General features: G+C 37.0%; 1 protein-coding gene across 5 annotated transcripts in view; it reads right to left on the minus strand.

Moving 5' to 3' along the window:
• LOC124550985 (replication protein A 70 kDa DNA-binding subunit-like) overlaps window positions 1–20,455 on the minus strand; it is a 177,792-nt gene that overhangs the window by 117,551 nt on the left and 39,786 nt on the right. For all 5 annotated transcript variants that reach the window (XM_047125810.1, XM_047125808.1, XM_047125806.1 and 2 more), the window contains exons 5-6: window positions 12,304–12,364; window positions 5,577–5,739 (exon numbers count right to left, since the gene is read on the minus strand). In XM_047125810.1, coding sequence (XP_046981766.1) covers window positions 5,577–5,739; window positions 12,304–12,364 — 224 coding nt within the window. The remainder of the gene's footprint in view (window positions 1–5,576; window positions 5,740–12,303; window positions 12,365–20,455) is intronic.

The raw sequence follows: 20,455 nt of genomic DNA on the forward strand, positions 1-20,455 counted from the left end.
CTTAGTACGGAAATGTGTCGCGTGTCAGAAAGTTAAGTATGCAAATAAGTCGAAATTAATTGATCTAAACCTGGTATTGCCTAAAAGGCCTTACATGATAGTTTCCTTGGACGTGGCTGGACCATATCCGCAAGGGAAAGGAGGTGTATAATATGTTGTCGTGCTATGACGTTTGCTCTAAGTATGTAAAATTATATGCCATGCGGTCAGTGACTGTGAGCACCATCATCGGAAGAACTACAACAGATCATCTACCCAGAGAAGGAAAACCAGAAAACTGCAGACAGACAACACGTCATACTTCAAAGGCAACTGCTGGAAAGTGTTCACGAACACTCACAACATTAAACATATAATTTTAGAAGAAATTTAAGGAATTTAACAGATTTATCCAGACTTGCACATCTCAAAAACATACAAGGTGGATCGAATATGTCACTCCAATCCAATAAGTTGTTAACAATCTTCCACATAGCTCAACTGGCTTTATTCCTATGGAACTGTTATTTGACAGAAGACAAGGAGACAATTGGGAAAAGCCTCTATCAAAGGTCTCTATGAAGCAAATATAACATGAGGAGAAAATACGTCAGGCACTGGTTAGCATTGAGGAAAAGGCAGAGTACAGAAAACACCTGTACGATAAGAAATTAGGACGCACTGTAGAATACTGTGTGGGACAACAGGTACTCCTTAAAACCCATCCAAAACTGATAAAGTATGGCAAGTTGAATCGCAAGTGGCAACTGCTGTACACAGGACCATTTGTTATATCAAAAATCCCTCACCCGGGAGCCTTAAACAATGGTAAGGAAAATGAGCCCTACCCACACAAAGATTTACATGAATTTGTGCACTAAACAGAATTTGACATTGATCAAGCACGGCTTGGAGGATTGTATATGAGTATACCTAAGAGGTGACAGACTGTCCACTTGAATATACTTGTTGCAACTGATTTTTAGTAGTAAGGAAAGATTTCATTTATGCCTGTTTCATTTGTGTGGCCTTATTAGGATGTAAGTTTTAGTTACGTAAAGTTTTTATTGTATGTTTACGGACCAAAGAAGCTCCAAAAACATTACCCTCGCCAAGTGCGAGAAATTATTTAATTTGACACTGTACTGTTTAAACACACAGTATGCGTGCGATTGAGACGTAGCACATTTAGAAGCGAGGTGAAGTGGCAAGAGAACTCTGCACACACAGCAGCATCCTTCACAGTTAACAACCTCCGTGCACGTGCACAGAACAGTGCAAGCCGACGGATCGCCACCAGATGACAATCGTAGCTTAACAAAGAAACATTAAGTAATCTACTTTTAGAGAAACCTTATGAGTTGACTCGTAAGGAAATAAAATGTCTACACTACAGAACTAATCTAAGACTACGAAATTAGGAAGAACTAAGCTAAGGAATATATACACAGAGGACGAAGTAAACGCAATCTATCTGCAGAGAACTACCTACACACTATGATACTATGTACAAGTTATTTACATTTATACAAGTGCCTATTTACATGCTACACGAAAGGAGACATCTAAATGAGAAGTGAAGGAATATAAATTAAATCATGAGCACACTATGAAAGATAGGATCGTACTCCACTTACAACAACACTTCTCTTCCCAGGTGTAAAAAAGCAAGTCAAAACAGCAACCACAGTATGAGCACGTGCTCACGTTGAACTGTGTACTGATAGAAATTGAAAATATGAATATTGGTAGTGTGATGCGTTAGTAGCCAGCGAACAACTATGTGCTTATTTTTAAGTTAGTATTTAAGCGACCTTCCAGTGAACGATGCAGAGTCACAGCCTGGGCAAAATAGGGAACACAACAGTTGGGTGTTTGGTACCAACACATAAGGGCTGCACCAAAAATAAATAATTATGTATATAGAAATATGTGTGAGTGTGATAGTGTGAATGTGTGTATGAAAAACCTACAGTACACCAGATGTATAAAAAGACTGAACTTAGGTCTTGTGCTACCAAATGAAAAGGGGTCAGACCAAGCATTCCAAGTCCATGTGACTGAAAGAGGATGCAAAGCAAGAGTTATTACAGTACATTTGCACACAAACACGAGTCTCAACTTTCTTTTACATTTGTTCATAGGCACAATTCTTGTAGAAACATATTCATGCACATCAGAATACATAAGAGTGATATCCAGTAGCAAACGAAGTATGATCACCGACACCAAAGTAAACTGTTTACTGTTGATGATGACACTTGTATAACACAATATTGTACTGCCAGAATGTACCAATAGAGAGCAAACACGAAGTAAGTATATTAACACGAGTAGATAGTCATGAAAAGATATACTCAATAGTTTTGTCGTGATGAACGAAGTATTGCAGTAATAAGAGTAAAAATGAATGCTTCTTCTTGTCAATAAGATTTACTGTAGACAAGTTGACACATCTTAGTAAACTAGCCAGAGGCGAAGATTTCACGTTATGAAATTTTCCTTCCTCTGCACCTGTAACGACGGATACTCGCATCAGGTGTGGTGTACGAACACAAAACTTCTGCAGATCAAGTGATAATAATACTTGCAAATGTTTTGTCAATACAGGTAAACGAGATTGATAAAATGACACTCTGTGTAATGTTAAAGTTAGATGAGACTATGAAAACAGATTGCTCACAAATGAACATTCCAAAGGGTAATGCCCGAGAGCAAAATGTGATAAAAATGATAATGTAAAAACTGAAAGATGTTATGTGGCATAAAATCACCAGATATGTACGTAATATTAACTGTATTGTATGTATAATTTCTGTACAGCATTTATGTAAATTTTTGTACAATATTTATGCAATATGAAAATGTACATGTACGGAGTAAGAAATAAGCAAACCCAGCGTGTCAATATATTTTAAACTGTAAGTACTTAGATTATCGTAACAATGATGAAATGTAAGGACTACGTAAAGCTGAATATGTTTTCCAGGGCTCCATATGTAAACTAATAACTGTAGATGTGCTATGAAAATTTTGTGAAGGTTCGAAACCTGTAATTCCACGTGTTGCGATGAAAAACGTGTGGTGAGAGCCAGGACTGAGACCACTAAGTGACATCTACAATCTGACACGAGCAAAGTAACCACATTATAAGATGGGACCACAACCTCAGATTTGTTAGTTCGAGTGTATCTTCTTACATTTTTCAAAGGACTCTAAAAGAAGCAAAGATGAGCCAGAGAGCAATCTTGTTCCGTCTGCATATGTTCTTTAAATGGCCTACACATATAAACAAATATTGACACTGTATCAGTACGATAAAGATATCGTGAGGAGGTACGATTATATTTAAGCTAACAGAAGAAAGAAGGTTAATCTGTCAACTTTTTTAAATATCTTATTTCTATTTTTTCATCGATTTCGGTGTCTGTCAGTCTTTCGAGCTGGTACAATAAAGACATATGTGATTCCGGTGTATCAGTATCGTGTCAAGTGAAAGTTGTAATATGCAGAAGTCACAAGCTTTCATTTACTGCTGCACTACATCCTAATTTCCCTCTCCTTATGTGACAAGCACTTGCATTTTGAGTGGAGCTTTTTGGAAGTGAAGTGAACACGAAGCAAGAATGGCCACCGCAGGCACACTGGCACTGTTGCACATCACTGGGAAGAAAAGCTGAATTACCAAGCCACACATTAAAACTAAGAGAGATTAAATTTTATCTAATGTTTTAGAACCACCACAACTTCTTAACACCTATGCATCTATACCTGTGGTTGTTTCTGCACACAATTCCTGATACGGCTAGACGCGCATCGGCGTAATTACTTTAGATCTGGAAAATCCACCTTACCTCTCTCCACAACCACTAAACATTACTACAAAAGCCTACCCACTGAAAGGAAAAGGATGTTAATATTGGTTGAAACATTGTAACATTGTGAATCCAAAAAGATTTGCATTCACTTTCAAGTCCAGCTCTGGTTCAATGTGACATTTTACTCATCACACACACCATTTTGAAGTCCAGCAAGTGGGTGTGTGAGCATTTGTAGCATTCATATAAAGGTCTTCCCTGTGTTCACAAAGTAGAGGGAGAGGATGCATGGGATAAAGAATTTTAGACTTCTTAGAAAATTGTGAAGCTAAGATTTTGGGAATGAACTAATTTACATTACCTCTTCAAAATTTTCAGAGGAAGCAACTCATGAATGTGGCTTTGCTTCCAAACACAAGTCAAAAGTACACAGCCATGTTTTACAACAAAATTTGTTAACCTGGCTTCGATATAAATAAAACACATTGTTAAGTCATATTTTCGTTTCCCTAACTAATATTGATGTTTATAACACATTGGCATTTCCATTTCTTCACTATGTCAATCAGTCTTAAATGTGAATCTTGACTAGTTATTCAATCTTTTCTCAACACTCTTCACACATCCAGAACTTAAATTTAATTTAATAAACTTCAAAATATGACAACTGTCTACAATTTCATTTGACTCCCGCTTCGATCAGCAAATGTTCTTCAAACTTGCATGAAATATATGTGAAAATTCACATTTTATCTCATACAGGTAACACTTTCAATGGCTACAGTTTTAATTACTATTTAAACACTACATTCAAATTACTGTACTACTCCTGACCTTCGTAGTTTTCTTTTCTGCTTTCTTGTTGAACATTAAATTAGAAACAACTTCTCTAAAACTACCAGGTATCAGAGACACCTGAATGTCTAATTATGCTGAAGATGAGATCAGTGTATGTCAATACTTAGCAAGAAGTCAGAGACACGACCTAAAATCACAGAAGCTTCACATTAAGCTTATCCTTTAAGGAAATTTTTGGAGATCAGGAGTGTCTATTAATTTAACATAAATACAGGAAACTGCAACCAGTTACTTATAAACTTTTTTTTTTACTTCCATAAACTAGATTTCAATCCTTTTGAGGTCAAGTGGCTCACCAAAATATTCACTTTTTCGACATTTTTTCAAAAAAAAAAAAATTAGAACTACTTAACCATAACTAACCTAAGGACATCACACACATCCATGCCCGAGGCAGGATTCGAACCTGCGACTGTAGCGGTCGTGCAGTTCCAGGCTGTAGCGCCTAGAACCGCTCAGCCACCCCGGCCGGCTTTATTCCACATTCTCCGTCGTATAAAACTGCTTGTAACATATGCAGCAGTAAGGGTGGTATTTTTGTCAGTAAGTAACTCGCACCTTCTATTTTAATCGCCTATTGGTCACAGAATTCAGTACTCACTATAAACATTGAGTGTCAACATAAATCACCAGCTGTGCAGCACATGCTGAATGTTGACAGATTTCAGCTGATGGTGTGTATAGTAAATACTGAGCCAACAGGCAATGTAAATGGAAGCTTTCAGCTGGATTTACAACCTATACCACATACTGTTGCAAGCCAGCATCTACTAGGCAGAATCGTTTAAATTCCGTGTGCCCCATCTAAAAATGATTCTGGAAAGGCTCAAAAACTAGGTTATGAAAATAAACAAATGTTTCATACATCACTCACCATAGTTATCTGTATATACATTCAACATAAGTTTCAGTTCCACTTACCTCTATGAGATCATAAAATTCATTACACTGTTCACCAAATGCTGTTGCATGTATGTGCCCAGAGCTATCAACCAATTCCATAGAAAATCGTTTCCCTTCTCCTTTATTATTGAAATATCGTTTTATTGCTGTCTTATTTACAACACGAGCTTTTATTTCCCATCTGGAAGCAGATAGTACAATAGCTACAAATGAATGAAGACATGTACCTGTTTTCATGTATAATATGAGTCAATAATTATGAAAAAGATAGATTCCTACTTAAAAGAAAGAAAGGAAAACACACACACACACACACACACACACACACACACACACACACACACACACACACACAAAGTGGATACACTTCAGGCACACATGACCACTATCTCCAGCCGTTTTACCTAGACTGCAGCTGTTGCGTTGAACAAAAGCAGCAATCTGGAGTGGGACAGGGAAGTGGGAGAAATAGAACAGTATGCGTGGAAAGCGAGCACAATGAGTGTGATGGGACACAAACTTGGAGGGCGTTACAGGATAGAGGGGAGAAACTGTTGGGTGGAAGGTGTGGGGACAATAGGATATCACAGGTTAAGGCCGGTAATTTCGTAATTGTTATTTGTCTCGTAACGTACATAATCTAAACCATTTGATTCAAGTACAGGAGACACATCAAATTGTGGTAAAATTTCACCATAAACACAGAACAGCTGATATTAATAGACAGCTTAATAATAATAATAATAATAATAATACATTTTCATTGTACACACATATACAATAAAATGTAACACATAATTAGCCCTTGCTCAAATGATCATTTCCAACCTCTATGAATTCTTCTATTGAACAGTAGTATTTCTCCCACAGAATCTGCAGTAGCAATGTTTTTAAAATTTCTGGCTTTATATTAAATGCCTATTAACTTGTTTATTGTCATCCCCATATACTGTGGAGTCTGTGCATATAATTTCAACTGGTGTGTGGGTAGCATGAAATAATTTTTATTTCTTGTGTTATATGTTTGGTTAAAATGATTCTCCTCAAATAATTTTTGTATGCTGTGTAGGAAGATTATAATTTCATAAATGTATATGGAAGGAACACTTAGGATTTGCAATTTCCAAAATAATGGGCAACAAGAGTGTTTTTGCTGTGCAGTACACATGTATTGGACAATTTTCTTTTGCGGTTTCAGTATTCGAGATTCACTAGTCGAACTTCCCCAGGAAATTATGCCATATCTAATGACAGATTCAAAATAACTATGATAAGCAATTTTTCGTCTACTCAAGTCAGTGGAATTTTCCAGTATTTGCATTGCAAAGGCAAAACTGCTTAGTTTACTTGATAGGAAGTCAATACGTATGTTCCAGCTCAAGTTCTTGAATACATTTGGTCCCAGGAATTTGAGGGTGTCAACTTCTTTCATAGGTTGATTGTTATGCTGGATTTTAAATTTCACACCTTTCGAATTTTTAGTTTTGAAATGAACCATATGGGTTTTTGCAATGTTCAGTTTCAACCCTTTTAATTGGAACTGGTTTTCTAAGGTATCCACTGTGCCTATGATGGAGCTCGGAATTTTTTCTGCATTGTCATTTTCAATTAAAACAGAAGTATTGTCTGCAAACAGAACTGATGGGGAATTCATATTTATGGTAAGTCATTTACGTAGAATTGGAAGAGGATTGGCCCCAAAATGGAGACTTGAGGTACACCTTGTGATACTGTACTCCATTTAGAGTAAAAGTTCACTGCATCTGATGTGATAGTTACCCTTTCTTTGTTAAATATGAGGTTCACCAATTTAGAGCATTGTCCTTAATCCTGTCTTTGTCTAATTTGTATGTAAGGAAGTCATGGTTCAGGTAGTCAAATACTTTTGTGAGATCACAGAAGATATCTGCAACTTTACTCCTCTGATCCAATGATTTGTCTATCTTTTCAATAGTTCAATAGTTATTCACTGCATCCTAAGTGTTCTTAGCTGGTTGAAATCCAAATTGGTTACTTATAATAATATTATTTTTTACAATAAAATTTTTGATTTGGTTTTCAGATACTTTCTCCAACATTTTTGACAGGACTGGAAGAATAGAAATAGGCTGATAGCTTCCCATGTCTTCCCTCACCCCTTTCTTAAATAGAGGTCTGACTTTGGCGTCCCTTTTCAAAAGACTGGTTCAATATTTTAGTTAGGGGAGGTGCTATTATGCCACACACTGTTTTAATCACTTTAGTGGGTATCTCATCCCACCCAGCAGAGTTTTTATTTTTTAATGATAATATAATCCTTTATTGGAACTTTTTTTCAACCCATAAGATATACATACGGCTTCTTGGTGGATTCCAAAGGGATTCACTTTACTCGGATACATTAACATCTGACTTTTCCACATTTATGAAGAATTCATTTAACCACTCTGATATTTGAGCTGGATTTACAATAAAGCTATCATCTACTTTAATCCTAGATATTTCATTGCTACTAACTCTAACACCTAACTCTGATTTGACAACAGACCACACTGCTTTCGTTTTACTTTTATGTTGTGCAATAAGCTTCTTATTTGCCATTAGTTTGGTTGCCTTCACAACTTTTTAACATGTAGATTTATAATGCAAACATACTCTGTAAAACGTCTGTTTTTGTTATATTTTAGTTAATTGTGGAGTCTCCTCTTCCTGGCACTAGAAATGTTTATACCCTGGGTTATCCACTTAAGTTTATTAGCCTTGATGTGCCTTGTTGTTGCATGTAGTTCTAAGTCAAAAATTTTCATTAAATATTTCAAGAAAGCTACATAAAAAATTGTTAAAGTTACTATTACTCAAAATACGTGTTGGAAGGTCATTCAACCTCTCGTAACTTATTTCTAAATGTTGTTGAATTTTTTTCATTGACATTCCTTTTCATAATATGGCTTTTGTTACATGAAATTTCTTTCTTATCTTTTGGTAGTTCAATGAATAATGCAAAGTGGTCAAAGATTCTTAAATCCATGCAAAATTTATAAACATCCTCAAATACATAATTTGTTAGAATATTATCAATACAGTAGTTGATCATGCATTTTCTCTAATGGGTTGCATTAAGTTTATTTTGAAACCAAAGTTTCTTATTAAGTCAGTTAATTTGGACATGTCATTGGTTTCAACTATCCTTTTCCTTTTTTATTTACAGACTTTTTTCAAGCAGGCAATGAAATTTCACCAGAAAAGCTTCAATTGTAGCTTTCTCAGGTACTCTATAAATAGAAACTACATCAACATTTAGGTCAGTCAACTCGATACAGCAGCTTTCAAATACACACTCTTCATTCAAATGATTAAAATCATATTTTATTTCATATCTTATACCAGAATGAGTAAGTATGCAAGAGCCTCCATGTGATTTTTCTCGTCTACAAAAGCTGCTGGCTAATTCAAAATTTTCACTTTTATTAAAAATTTTAATGTTATCAGACATAAGCCAATGTTCACTGAGGCAAATAACTTTGATATTTCTACATTCAGATAGAATAATTTGTAATTCATCCACTTTATGGCTTTTGTTTGAAAAGTCTGCAGTTAGACCATTTATATTCAAGTGCATTATGTAGGGACATTCTTTTCCATTTACGGTCTCACACACACTCTTTCTTTGGTAGCATTTTGATCTTGCCATTTTTGTTACCAAACTCTGTTTCTCATCCCCATCATTTCTTTCTTTTAAGTTTGCCTATTCTGCAGAATTTTATATGTATCAGACTAAAAATTTTTGATCCTATTTAAATGCAGCCACATTTCATATTGGTATGACTACCAACCAGCTGTCCAAGAGGATGAACAGCCACCGCCAAACTGTGGCCGAGAGCAAAGTAGGCCACACTGTGGCACTGCATACAGCTGAAGGTAACATACTTGATTTCAATAGCTGCTTCACAACCTGGTCCATCGAGATCCTTCTCTTCACCATCAGCTTTCCTGAGCTGTGCAAATAGGAGTTATTCTTGCAACACGTACTCCACTCCTCATTAATGTGGACATCTATCTACAGTAACCTGCTCTCCCTACACCCTACACCCAACAGTTTTCCATCCCCTCTATTCTATCACCTCCTCCCTATTCCCATCCCCTCACTCTTTGCATGTGGCACTCTGCTAATGCAACCACCTGTCTTTCCACTTCCCTGCTTCTCTCCCTTTTTGGTCCCAGTTATGCTCTCCCCCACAGCCTCCTATCGCTGCACCTGTTGGCAGTCTTGTCTAGCCTCCACCTAGTCACTGCATGCTCCACTAGGCAGCACACACACTTCTCTCCCCCCGCTCATACCCCCTTGAGATTGCTGCTTCCATTCTATGTGACAGCTGCAATAGAGTCTGAGCTGCTGGAAATGTAGTCACATGTGCGTGAGGTGCGCTTGCTTGCATGAATGAATATGTCTGTGTTTCCTTTTCTGAAAAAGGCTTTGGCCGAAAGCTAAATGTCTAGCAGTCTTTTTGTTGTGCCTATCTGAAACACAACATGTCATCTTTAGGGTGAGTAGCAATCTGTCTTTTTCCTTATATTGTTGATATTCCTGCCTGGAGTTGCCATTGTTTAGTTCTAACATAAGTATATTCACACAGAACAACCGAAATGTAGCACAATAATTGAAACATGGCTCAACGGTGGCACTAAAGCAGCTGCTACTTGTCAGCCCTGCGAATTTCATAACTGGCAACAACTGATGAAGTGCACTGTTAGCCTGAAGTGTCCGATTTCTTCTGCTCAGTACAATGGAGCTGAGAGGGTAACATATTGTTATTCAATCTGCACAATGCAGCAGACTAATTTCCAATTAACGGTTGTTCATGAGCCACAGACCACAAATTGCGTAGCACAAAGAAAATTTTAAGTCACAGTAGTGAATCCTCATAGGTGGTTTCATAAGAAGAAAAAATCAGAGATCACCAGTTCAACATACCATACTTTCTAGGGGCCAAATCTGGGAAGGTTATATGAATTAGAACAACAGGTTGTACAGTATGTGAGAGATAAAACACAATTAAGGCTTTCCAGTTATTGAGAAATTATGTGAATGAAGGCACTGGAGATTAAGAGGACTTCTCATACTGTAAGCGTTGCAGAATTCACAGCAAGTACAAGCTTGTGCTTGACTGTGATGAAGAGGGTGGGGCTTATGTTACAACGGAGAGTACCACAGGGTGTGTGACATACTGCTGCATTAAACGCAAAACTGCTTGTGCAACGTCATATGGCTCAAATGGTTCAAATGGCTCTGAGCACTATGGGACTCAACTGCTGAGGTCATTAGTCCCCTAGAACTTAGAACTAGTTAAACCTAACTAACCTAAGGACATCACAAACATCCATGCCCGAGGCAGGATTCGAACCTGCGACCGTAGCGGTCTTGCGGTTCCAAACTGCAGCGCCTTTAACCGCACGACCACTTCGGCCGGCCATGCAACGTCATATACATTATCTAAGAGAACAATGTGGAATTTTACAATAGACAGTGTTAACTTTTTAGGCAGATCTTAAGGTACTTTATATCTATAAAAAATTGTAAATTTGATTAGTCACAATATGTTAAAAAAGTTTATAGAGAAGCCTGTTGCCCTTTACATTAGAAAAGGAAATAAGTTTTACTTTGTCTGCTATAAGGACAATTTTAGTTTATTAATCAGAATACAGTTAAGCAATGAAGGATCGCCTTCCTGGTACACTAGTCACCACAAATAAATAGATCGTATACCAATTTCATTTGAAGGAACACAAAAAGAAATAGACATTTCACTCACAATGTAATAACTTATATAAAAAATATTACAGCAACAATCAAGCACAAAGAAGATAAAATAAACTTTCTAGATATCGAAAGCACAATAAATGGACCAATGTACACATCTACCATCTTCTAGAAAAATACAACAGAAACTGCATAATTTACAAAAGCTCATGTCATCCAAAAACACATAAAGAATAACACATTTCAGACCCACACAGAGAGACTAATAAAATATCTGCTAACTAAAGAAAAGATAATAATTGGACTAAAAACACCAGAAAAACAGCAAACCCTGATGATTACAATCTCATCTTAGTCCACAAAATTTATACTAAAACCTGCACCCCAAGGCAAGGAAACTAGAGCTGTGTTATCCTAGCAAAATTACACAACAAAAGAACTTAACTTAGCTCATTGTCACCCTGAATTGGGAGAAATTTAAAGATAAAATCAGACTAGTACTTCAAAAAACATCCTGAGAATAAACTGCAGAAACCACATGATATGATCACGGATGTGTGATCAAGTTAAAATGTGACAGCTGCAAGAAAATATACATAGGACAGAGACGAAAAAAATTTTGAAACATGATCCCGAGAAAATCTGAAGCTCACTGGCATGAACTTATCTTCACTTGGCTCATGCCTGAAAGGAAGAGGAACACACAGTCAGTGACATGACAATATCTGCCAATGCTACACAACACCAAAATAAGCAGTCTACTATGTTTTAGAGGACAGATGACGTTTCACATATGTGACTAAACATCCTGACCTCATTTTGAATGAAGTAACTCACCTAAACAACAAAAAATTCATCAAAAATTTCACTGATACTCTTGTAAGCTTTTAGTGTTGAAATACATTCCTCTGTTCTATATAATCTGAGTAATCATCGCTGAGCAAAAATAAAAATAAATGAAATTTTCCATGTCTACGCTTAGTGTACAGCAAACATTTTTGTACTCACTCTTTCTGGCCTGGGCTGAGATCAGCAATTGGCAGAATGGAACCAGAGGTGGATCCCGTAGCTGGAAATATGGACGCCGTTTTGAGAAAGAAACAATATTTGTCATTGAAGAGTACAGTTCATGATGTAATATTGTAATTTAACATGGGTTTTGTCCCAATGACACTGAAATTTAATGCACAGATATAGAAGATTATTTTTCCTTTCAGTTTTCTGGCCATTGGTTTTAAACTTTTCCCCAGTACCAATTGCAATTCAGAGCTTGAACAGGTAACTGTGGGAACAGTTACATCATTTACTAGTCAGAACGAAATTGTGTCAGCCCATGCCAGGAACTATTAGCTAATCTTAAACATTCCACAGAAAGGAACTGGTCAAAACATTCCCCCACACCAATTAAATTCTAATTAAATTTTAATGAAAAATCAACAGTTCAATACACCAAAATTTCAATTTCTCCAACCAAAAAAGTTCTAAAACATGAGACATCTGATTAAAACATAGAGTGCTTTAGTTACAGTGTATTTAATAATGGTTTAAATCTCGTACATTGTTGTATTTCATTTTTATTGATGATAAACTGGATGAGACGCAAATTATTAAGTTTAACATCTTGTATTCTCTCCATAATAGTCCTGACAATTTTCTCTTTACTTTAGTCTGTGGTAGTACTGGTCACAAGTAAAATTACCAGTGACTCTAATTCCCAATTAACGCCACATTCTCCGAGTAACAACACAGTTAAATCAGCTGACTGTGACAATGAAGTAGTGCAATATAATCTGAAAATATTCTGACCTTAGTATCATCACCATACATCGAGTATCGAGTGCAATTTAGTGACCTCAAAGCCAATGTTCTGAATCTTGAGATAAAATCCAGTGGTGCTGTCACGGAGGGATGGAGTATACAATAAATGACCACTATTGTCCAAACAACAATGATGAGTTCTATGAAAACTTGCTCGTGAATGAGGAATAATTGTGAGCAGTTTGGGAGACACGTCTTTAGTACTGACGACTCAGTAATACTACATACAAAATCTGCATGGTACCCATTAGAATGTGATATAAAGCATTTTAAAAAGAAAAAGGAAATGAGCCATACAGTTGTTCTGACACAAGGTCGTTACTCCCCATGCAGAAGGGCCCGAGGAATATTTCTTATCGCAGGATCTGTGCTATGGAAGGGATTCTAGCAGAGTTGCTATACAGTTGGCAACAAAAGATACCACCCCAGTACATTTCAGTACATTTCATTAATAAGAATAATGGCTCTGAGCACTATGGGACTTTAACTTCTACGGTCATCAGTCCCCTAGAACGTAGAACTACTTAAACCTAACTAACCTAAAGACATCACACACATCCATGCTCGAGGCAGGATTCGAACCTGCGACCGTAGCGGTCACGCGGTTCCAGTCTAGAGTGCTTAGAACCGCTCGGCCACCATGGCCGACAATAAGAATAATGGACTGAAGTTTAAACCTAGGGGGATGATGAAATGGAAGTCCCACAGGTTGTCAGGTGTTTACAGCATCACCTGTGAAGATTGCCAGTCTAATATATAGGCCTAACTGGAAGGTCCTTTGAAATCAGGTTTCAGGAAAATATTTCTGCTTTGGGTTCCAGCTCTGGCTTGAGTTCGTATTTATCTGAAATGGGTCACTCAGTATCTCATATTACATCTGATCTCACAATTTTGCATTTGGAATACAAGGGTAACTTTACGAATATCTTGGAAGAGCTTGAAATCTTTCGTGTCTTACAAAAAATCTTCAAACCAAACACTAAATTCTCGAACTGAGTTAAGTCAAATGAATCGCACGACTCACCCACCCTTCCCCTTTAGCTCCTCTTCCTTGGTACAATTACTACGGCTGTTCTCCCTTTTAAACGCTTTTTTAAAAATTCACTTAACTTTTTAAAAAATATTTATAGTAATTGTAACAATTTTTAAGATGTTTATAAATGGCCCTAGGCTTTATCCTTATAGGAGGGGTACCCAAATCTAAAAAAAGTCTAAATATTTTCAAACTGTTTACAAAACAACCTAGTCCTCTTCAAAATACTCTCTATTACAACTACAGATTTGTCATACTGGTGCTTCCACTGTTCAAAATATTTTTTGTATTCATCTTTAGAAATGGCTGACAGCTCCTCCACATACCCCCCCCCCCCCTTTTCAATGTTGTCAAATCGGTGTCCTTTCATGCCCCTTTCCATGCATGGAGATAAAACAAAATAGCACAGAGTCAGGTCAGGTGAGTAAGGTGCATGGGGCAATGGAACCATGTCATTTTTAGCCAAAAACTGTAACAGAGATGTCTGTGTGTGCAGGTGATGGAAGAACCAGTCTCCTATCTTTCACAAATTGCAGCTTTTTGACTAACCGTGTTGCGTAATCTTCTTAAAACTTCCAAATAAAAGGTTTGATTGACTGTCTGATCCGAGGCAAAAAACTCTGAATATTTTTGATGATTCTGGCATTTGATGGTTTGTCATCAATCGACATGTCGCCATTTTTAAATCGAGCAAACCACTTGTACACTTTAGTTTTTCCCATAGCATCATCTTATTAATCCAGTTTCAAAATTAAAACAGTTTCAGCAACATTTTTACCAAGTAGAAAACAAAATTTCACAGCTGCACATTCTTCGCTTAAACTTGCCACCATAAAAACGAAACAAAACAAAACGGCACCAAAAACAATCACTGTAGATGAACGAAACAATCCAGGTCGACAACACAGGTGGCACTTAACTAGCAATGAGTCATGCTGTACACACCTAGGGGCTGAAATGTGTACTATAAGCGGCGTTCAAAAAGAAATGAGCCAGAGGTATAATTACAGAAACCAGTACCTGTATATTAGAAGTATTGACCCCGGCTGTTTAGACACTTGTCCCACTGTGACACATGGCAGTGAATGGCTGTCTCATAAAATTCCCGGGGCTGCAATGTTTACCAGTTCCGCACGTACAGCTGGATATCCTCATCCGAGGTGACTCGTTTGCCTATCAGAGCCTTTTAAAGAGGCCCCCCTCTGATTCACTTCCTGCAGTACAGGACAACACTGAAAGCCCAGCGTTACTCGCAAATCTCGACCACCCTTCGCCAAGCGATCAAATCAAAACAACCGGGCAATCTCACCTGTGGAGTCATTCTGCTAGATGACAATGCAAAGCCTCATACAGCCAACCGGTTGCAGCACTCCTGCAGAAATTCAAATGGGAGGTTCTAGGCCACCCTCCATACAGTCCTGACCTCTCTCCCTGTGATTACATCATTTTTGGTTCCATTAAAAAGGCTCTGATGGGCAAACGATTAACCTCAGATGACGATGTCCAGCTGTACATGTGGAACTGGTTAACATCGCAGCCCCAGTAATTTTATGAGATAGCTATTCGCCGCCTTGTGTCACAATGGGACACGTGTCAACAGCCAGGGCCAATACTTCTAACATCCAAGTGCTAGTTTCTGTAATTATTCCTCTGGCTCATTTCTTTTTCAATTCCCCTTATACATAAGCTCCACCCATGGCAATGTTATTCCTTTTTTTTTTTTTTTTTTTTTTAAGTTATTCACTCAACAGTTGCTATTAATATTGGTGCATTTATTTTTGCACACGATTCCCAGCCGTTTCCTTCAAGTTTACTGGAGGTTATTCATACTGCCAAGAATGCGCCACTTCTCTCAGGGCCTATGTTTTGATAACCAGTCAGCCTGTGTATGGCAGTCACAGCATTCTGTCACAGTGTGGCTTAAGCTGACATACTGTACTGTTTACTCTATATTTTGTCCCCCCCCCCCCCCTTTTCCAGTACGTTTTATATGTGTTTCATAATTTTTCCTCTCATCCCGTTTGTTCATAGATTCCAGTTTCATGCTGCATTTTTTGATCCATGACTATCGCTCTTTTGTGTAATTTCCCAAATTTTAAAATAAGGATTGGGGTCGGGCTGTAAAAGTCGCCTGATCACTTTGTATGTATTTGGACTCCTGGACACTTTTTGCCACTGTCATATGGTCTTTGTGTAAAATTGTTTACAGTCTCTCTCTCCTTTATATTCGGATTTGCACCTGATGTTGTAATTTAAAATTATGAAACCAGTAGCGCCTTTGCAGCACATTTTATTAAAAAAATTCAGAAATCTGGCTGTGTATAGCCATCCAGTAAACTGTAATGCAATGGGTAAGGTCCAACCGTCAAAATATCAAATACCATGTACCCATTTAAACTGTATATTGAGAAGCAACTGAATGAAGGTTAGCGTTTAAAGGCACACTGACAACACCAGGATGACACCCACGCTCTGACGGCAGAGAGATATAGGTACCACCATTTGCAGTGTTCCGCACCCGTAACCGTCTCATTCTGCTTGGAGAGACAACAGAACACTATATTGGGACGATCCAATGGAGATTTCAATCCAACACCTCTGGAATACGAGGCTGATGTCCGAGCCACCTCATTCGATGAGAAGTTACTAAGGAAATAGATCTGTACAGCATAAACTTTTACGACTGCTGCATATTCCCTCTTACTGTCTAATTATGGGTAGTGTCCAGTATGTGAACCAACTGTTTCACTTATGAGTCTTCCCGTTCCTGAATCACAATCAACAAGCACATCCAACTGACTCTTGATGTCTCTAATAGTTAAAGCTGTTTTTCTCTGAACCTTCATTTATTTTTGACTTTTCAATACCATTTACAATATATGCCATAACAGAAAAAATAATTTAAGAGAATGAAAGAAATGCAGAAACAAGGAAATCGTAGAAAATGAAAAAAGAAAAACAGTTCAAAACCAGCATTTCTCCCATCAAATTATTAATTGTGGTAGTGTTTAGGAAAATTAATGTTTCTTGCCAGTAAGGTTTTAACAGATCCAATTAAAATGATTTTTTTAGTTCAGTTTCCTGACTCACTCTTTATTATTGATAAATCCAGTTTCCTTATATCTGTAGGTGATTATGCACGTCATTGTAGATAATTTTTCTTCCACGCAATGTTATTACAATTGATGAAAAAACTAAGCAGTGTATTGATTGTAGTAACTTGAGAGAAAAATAACTATCCCTTCTTCCATCTACAACTGCACGCTGTCATCATTTTCATTTAGTATATTGGTTAGACAGTAGTCCAACTGTCACAAATGTGTGTGGAACGTATACAACCTGGAATTACTGAAACTAATAATATAACACGTCTGCTTTGAACTATAGAGTTAAAATGGCAGACGAGATCAACTTTTTGAAATTCAATATTCATAAAATGCTCACAGTAATGAGAATTTTAGTTATTCTCATGGTATCACATTTTTTAGCTTTGACAACTCACAACCAAACTCTCAGAATTCAACCTAAACTGGGTCACTCATTATGCAACAGATCAATATGTCATAACCTACATTCCCAAGAATAATATAGATGCAAAATATATACTGTCATTGTGATCAGCTAAACCTCTGTAGGTTAAATAATGATGAAGTTCGTGCAACTTCAGATGGCTGTGAAAAGGAATAGAACAGAAACTGACTTGTATTTAGGTTTCAACAGGCTGGTCAGCAGCATAGACATGATTAAGAGTTGGCAAAGTGAATGAAAAGCACACATATAGTTCCAGTGATTTCAGCTGTATATCATGTGCCACTTTTTCTGGTATGGGAGATATATTGTTAATAGTCAGGACAATGACTGCTATTCTTCCAAACACACCCCAAAATTACACAGAAAAGCCACACAAATGTTTGGCACAATTAGCTTAGTTCACTGATAAGAAACATGCCTACTCTTAACTGTTCACACATCCTAGTGTTACCATCACATCAGAAGGTGAGTGCTGCCAACATTGATCGCTAAAACACATAAGTAATAGCTTTTGTTCTAGACATTTAGCAGTGATAAGAGTTATGAATCCAAAATGAAACCAGGTTTTATATGTAAGCTAATGACACTATTGCTGTGGCATTTGGATATTGTTGAAGAGGGCGTATATTATCAACTAGTACCGAACTGATAATTTAATTAATACACATTTAGCACACAAGTATCTGCAAGTTCAATTCTACGAGAGGCATTCAATAAGTGATACAACACTTTTTTTTTTCAGATACTTTTGGTTGTGGGGGGGAAAAAAATCCCGCTTCGGCTCCTCCAGTTTCATGAAGCTGATTTGATTTGATTGAAATTTTATTTCATGTTCCGTAGGTCCAACTGTGTTGGGTTCACGAGGATGTGGAACGAGTCACCTTTTTACAAATACAATATGATAATCTTGTAGCATATACAGACATATGTGTACATAATTATATAAAAATTGTGTGTCTATCGACCTGCCAGCGCTTTCGTTTGGTAAGTCACATCATCTTTGTTTTTAGATATAATTATATAAAAATTTATACAGTAAATGCTTTGAGCAGCAATACAGAAAAACGAAAATACATATTTTCTCAGAATCATTAAAGCACTACAGAAAACAGATACAGAGTGCACACAGATACAGAGCTCAAGTTAAATAACATTCTTAGTGGCATTATGTCAACTTGTATTACATAATATTAAAATTTTACAATTTCTTTAGTTAATAATTCATCTAGACTGTAAAAAGCTTTTTCTAGCAAAAATATTTTTAGTGCTTTCCTAAACTTACTCTTTTTATGAATCTCTGTCTTTATTTCAGGAGGAAGAGCACTGAAGAGTTTTGTTCCAGTGTAGTGGACACCCTTTTGCGCCAAGCTCAAATTTCTATGCTCGCTGTGTATGTCATTCTTCCTCCGTGTGTTATGCTCGTGATAATTACTGTTTAGTTGAAGTACCTCTATAGTTTTACAAACAAAACACATGAGAGAAAAAATACATTGGCATGTAGTTGTGTATATTTTAAGTTTTTGAAAGCTATTTTTACATGAGTCTTAAAGCTCACTTCTGTGCAATGAACACTTTCCTTGCTAATGGCTGGTTGCCCCAAAAAATAATGCCGTATTCAACGAGTGAGTGAAAATAGCCATAGTAAGCCACTTTTGCAGTTTTATGTTCAATACATGTAGTGACAACCCGTAAAGCGTATGTAGCAGAGCTGAGCCTCTTACAGAGATCTATAGAACGTGAAGACCAGTTCATTTTCTTGTCAATGTGCACTCCACGAAATTTTGTTGTTTCCATTCTTTCTATTGGCTGATTACCACATGTCACACTTATCTCCCTCTTTTTTTGTTTGTTTTTGTAGATAACTGAATAAAGCTGGTCTTACTGGAATTTAATGAGAGACCATTCACCTTGAACCAATTAACCACATCTGAGAGTATGTGATTAATGAGTTCCTCAAGATTACTGTCTGTTCTACTGCTCATAAAAATTGTGGTATCATCAGCAAACAATGTAAATTTACACGGCTGGCTTGTACATGATGGTAGATCATTTATAAAAGTCAGGAATAATAGTGGCCCAAGAATTTAGCCATGAGGCAGTCCACTTGTAATGGAACTCCATTCAGAATGTGAGGAAACGTCACATACTCCACCTGAGCTATTCAAGATAACTTTTTGTTTTTTGTCTTTGAAGTACGACTATACCACTTATTCCTACTAATTTTGATTTTTTGCAAGAGAATCTGGTGATCAACACAGTCAAACGCTTTGTATAAATCACAGAAGACACCAAGCGCAAGCATTTTTTCATTAAGGGTTTCTAGGACTTCATTTGCAAGTGCATAGACTGCGTCTTCTGTTGAACGACCCTTTTGAAAGCCAAACTGGCTCTTGGTGAGAACTCCATTCTTCATGAGATGATCAGTAATTCTTACATTATCAGCTTTTCTAGAATTTTGGAGAAAGCTGTCAGCAAAGAGATAGGTCGATAGTTAGTTCAGCTTTATTGCCGTTTTTGTACAGGGGATCCACAATGGCATACATAAGCCTACTGGGAACAACACCTTTCTGAAGGGAAGCATTGAAAATATAACAGAGAATGTAACTTATCCACACACAAGAATATTTCAATAAATTACTAGATGTATTATCAACCCCTGCAGAATTCTTATATTTTACAGACATGATGATTTTTTTGATTTATTCTACAGTGACAGGATTGATGCGCATTTCTGAAATTGTGTTTGAATATACTGCTTGATAAAGAGTTACAGCTTCA

Source organism: Schistocerca americana, chromosome 9 (genome assembly GCF_021461395.2).
Source record: "Schistocerca americana isolate TAMUIC-IGC-003095 chromosome 9, iqSchAmer2.1, whole genome shotgun sequence".
Classification (NCBI taxonomy): domain Eukaryota; kingdom Metazoa; phylum Arthropoda; class Insecta; order Orthoptera; family Acrididae; genus Schistocerca; species Schistocerca americana.